The sequence below is a fragment of the Primulina tabacum genome, chromosome 18, assembly GCF_025594145.1.
Source record: "Primulina tabacum isolate GXHZ01 chromosome 18, ASM2559414v2, whole genome shotgun sequence".
NCBI classification, from domain to species: Eukaryota; Viridiplantae; Streptophyta; class Magnoliopsida; order Lamiales; family Gesneriaceae; genus Primulina; species Primulina tabacum.
In genome coordinates, this window is record NC_134567.1 from 8210219 (window position 1) to 8214333 (window position 4115).

Sequence of the window (4115 nt, forward strand, 5' to 3'; positions counted from 1 at the left end):
TGATTCGATGGGTTTAATCAGAAAATGGTATCTGACATTCTCTTGATCAAATTTGGTGCATGAAATGTGGATAAATTACGGTAAGCCCAAATAAAGGAAATTGTCCTGAATCATAAAGAGTTGTGAACCCACGACTTTTATAATGACTGGTTTCGAAATTTAAAAATTGTTTTGAACTTGGAGAAGATTGTGTATGTGCTTGATAAGAAGCCACCGAGGGAATCACCTTCGGACATTGGTGAGACTGAGTTGGCTAATCTTGAGAAATGGTGGGACCATGATCTTCAAGCTAAGAGCTACATGTTGGCTTCTATCGAATGAACTTCATAGGAGGTTCGAGGAGGCGGTGAATGCTGCTGACATTCACCTTCATCTGAAAGAATTGTATGGTGTACAAACTTGCTCAGAGAGACATGCTACTGTTAAGGAACTCATGAATACACGTTTGCGAGATGGGACTTCGGTCCATGAGAATGATGTTAGGATGATTGGGCATATCGAGAAGTTGGTGGGACTCGACGTTGTTATTCCTAGTGAGCTATCAATTGATATTCTCCTGCTGTCACTGCCCCCACTCGTTCGATGGATTTGTGGTTAACTTTAATATGAATAAGATCGAGGCCACCCTTGAAGAGTTGGTCAACATGCTTACTACTTATGAGCTACAATCAAGAAAGAAAATCATGTTCTTCTAGTGTGTTCATCGTCCGATACGAAAAAGGGAGCCCAAAATAAAGGCAAGAAGCGTTCTGCCCCTCTGATGAAGAACAAGCCCAACAAGAAGCCATACTAGAAACCCACTCCAGGGCCCACAAAGCCCTACAAGTCAGAACATGTCTGTTTCCACTGCAACAAGCCTAGATATTGGAGGCGTAACTATACAGAGTATCTTGCCCAAAATCATTCTGGCCATGATATGTTTTACATAGAAGTAAATATCTCAATTAATTCTTATTCTAGGTTATTGGATACCGGATGTGGTTCTCATCTATGCAATGATTTTCATATGATGGCAAGAAGCAATAGACTTAGAGATGACGAGACATTTCTAAGATTGGGGAATGGAGCAAGGTTGCCGCAACTGCTATTAGAGACATTACTTTGATTTTGAACAATAATTTTGAGTTACTTTTGAGAGACGTTTTATATGTTCCTCAACTAGTTAAAAACATTATTTTTATTTCTATGCTTGATATAGATGATTATTCTTGTGTTTTTGCTAAAGGTGTTTGCAGTATTTACAAGAATGAATGTTTGATAAGAACCGGCGAATTAATGAACGATCTCTATAACTTAAAATTGAAAGATATTCTGTTAAACAATATCCAAGCACAAAAGAAAAAAACAAAAAACAAAAGAAAGTTGGATGATCCAAATCCTGCACAAGTATGACACGTTAGACTAGGTCACATTTCCCAAAGAATGATGCACAAACTAGTGGGAAAAAACATGTTTGACTTGTCAGATATAAATTCTCTACCTACTTGTGAGTCCTGACTGAAAGAAAAAATGACCAAGACTCCCTTTAAGGGAAATGTGGAACGTGCACATGGTCTACTAGATTTGATCCGCACAGACGTTTGTGGCCCGCTAAGTGTTAGCACAAAATATGGGCAAACCTATTTCATTACCTTTACTGATGACTACTTGAGGTATGGGTATGTCCGGGCCTGCTCATTGGTCTCCACCACTCGTCTCCTCAAACTCATCCTCACCTGCATCAACCAAGTCTAGTGAGTCTAAAAACTCAACACGTATAAAATGAGAATAACAAATAATACACAATAAAACCACATGCATTTTAAAGCAGGACATACATACTTAAACTTGAACGTACTTACATATACATAGACGTGTCATCATATCGTAAAACTTTTTATAAACATACTTGCATTATACATACTTGAACATACATAACATCATTTTTCGTAGAGATATGTTTCAAAGCAAGTGACCCATAACGTAGTGCGCCTGATCAAACTAAACCATAGTAGTGGGCTGGCAGGGATGTCCACTACCACATACATAAGATCCCCGGTCATACGTTACCGGATGGATTGGTCCCTGGTCATAATTTACCGCTTTCCAATCTTGATCAAAACTCGGTCATACTTTACCGGGGTGAAGAGGTCCTCAGACACGTTCTCCGGCTTCTGAACCCGTTCATAGTTGGTCACAAGACATTTAGCATACCTCAAAAATAAAATATTTTCTTTTTTCACGTCGAACACAATTAAAAATGTTAAGGGCTTCGTTGGAACGCTCTGTACATGCTGCCGTAACCGCAACAGCAAAGATTCAGGAGATCCCAACGAAGCCTGCAACCAAAAATTGAGAAAACGTGAAGAACATGCACAAATTTTTACAGCTTGAGCGGTTTTACGATAAAAATCATATCTCTCTCATTTCGTATTAGAAAATTTCGAATTTGCTATCAAATCAAAGATAACACAAAGTACTACAAATCATATGTTGAAAACATTTCTAGAGTATCAAACTAAATAATTCGCAGAATTCAAAATAACGGAGGGTGACAGTTTTGTGTGTTGGGATCGGGAAAGAGTTTAGAGGGGGGGTGAATGAAATCTTTCAAATTTTCTTATTTAAAATTAGTTTTTCAAACGTTTTTAGGCGGTTGAAAATTCTTTCTCTAACGGTTGGAAAGTTGAACCACTGATGAGTGCGGAAAACGGTTCACAATTTCCAATGATTGTTCAAACACTTTACGCAGACTTAACAAATTGCGGTTAAAAATGTAAGAGCTTGCGATAAGTAAATAACACAAGATTTTTATGGATGTTCGGAGATTAAATACTCCTACGTCACCCCTTCTTTCTTTTCCAGGAAGGATTCCACTAAAAGACTTTGGCTTTACAACATATTTGCAACAGCCCACTCCTATCAAGACTTATCACACTGCTTGTATTGGAACTCTTAGTGATCACTTTACACTTCTGGATATTAAGAACACTCAGTTCACCAGATAACAAGACTTGATCTAATAACCAACAGGTTACTGATGAGAATAAACGGTTTGGTGTGAGTAGCACGAAAATGATCCTAAAATGATCAAATGATTTTCTAGTTGAAAGCGTGCTGATTTGAGCGAAGAAGTGTGTAATCTTTTAGGAGCGCTCGGAGATCTTTTCAAGTATGCAAGCAAGCTGTTATGATTCAATTGTGAGCTGAAAAGAACTACTTCTGCTTAGCACACTCTTCCGTTATTATATACGATTTTCTCAACGGTCGGGAAGGACATAGCAACGTTAACCTGAATCTCTGAACAGATGAGTCGCTATCGTCTTTATGAGCATTAAATGTTCTTTAATAAATACATTTAATCTTCCTTTTGCTCAGCACCGTTCTTAAGTGCTTTTCCTGAGGAGTTCCTTTTATAGTAACTGTTTTTAGCATCAGAACATGCATTCTATACTTGGTCTCTCTTCTCTGGGAAAAGATCATAAATGCGGATCAATCTTGGAGCAAATGTATGTACGTTGACTTCAAAGTGGAGTAATACTTCGAATGTATTAAACCGGTCAGAGAATGTCTTTGAGTAATAAATGGTCCTTTAAGTGATCCGGTTCTGTTAAGCGGTTGAGAGTCCTTTTAGCTTAGGCCGGCTTAGAAAGATACATCATTCTTTGAGCTGGATGGTTGAACTGATATACATCATTCTTTACAACATATTTGCAACAGCCACTCCAATCAAGACTTATCACACTGCCTGTATTGGAACTCTTAGTGATCACTTTACACTTCTGGATATTAAGAACACTCAGTTCACCAGATAACAAGACTTGATCTAATAACCAACAGGTTACTGATGAGAATAAACGGTTTGGTGTGAGTAGCACGAAAATGATCCTAAAATGATCAAATGATTTTCTGTTGAAAGCGTGCTGATTTGAGCGAAGAAGTGTGTAATCTTTTAGGAGCGCTCGAAGATCTTTTCAAGTATGCAAGCAAGCTGTTATGATTCAATTGTGAGCTGAAAAGAACTACTTCTGCTTGGCACACTCTTCCGTTAATATATACGATTTTCTTAACGGTCGGGAAGGACATAGCAACGTTAACCTGAATCTCTGAACAGATGAGTCGCTGTTGTCTTTATG

At 38.1% G+C, this 4115-nt stretch overlaps 1 protein-coding gene across 1 annotated transcript; it reads left to right on the top strand.

The window, feature by feature from the left end:
• Window positions 1–277: 277 nt before the first annotated feature.
• On the top strand, window positions 278–598 carry LOC142532280 (uncharacterized). Its single transcript, XM_075638601.1, has one exon. The coding sequence runs from the start codon at window positions 278–280 to the stop codon at window positions 596–598; it is 321 nt and encodes a 106-aa protein (XP_075494716.1).
• The last annotated feature ends 3517 nt before the right edge of the window (window positions 599–4115 follow it).

Excerpts from the sequence above, each read along its gene's own strand:
- LOC142532280 (XM_075638601.1), top strand. The coding sequence starts at position 278 with ATGATCTTCAAGCTAAGAGCTACATGTTGGCTTCTATCGAATGAACTT.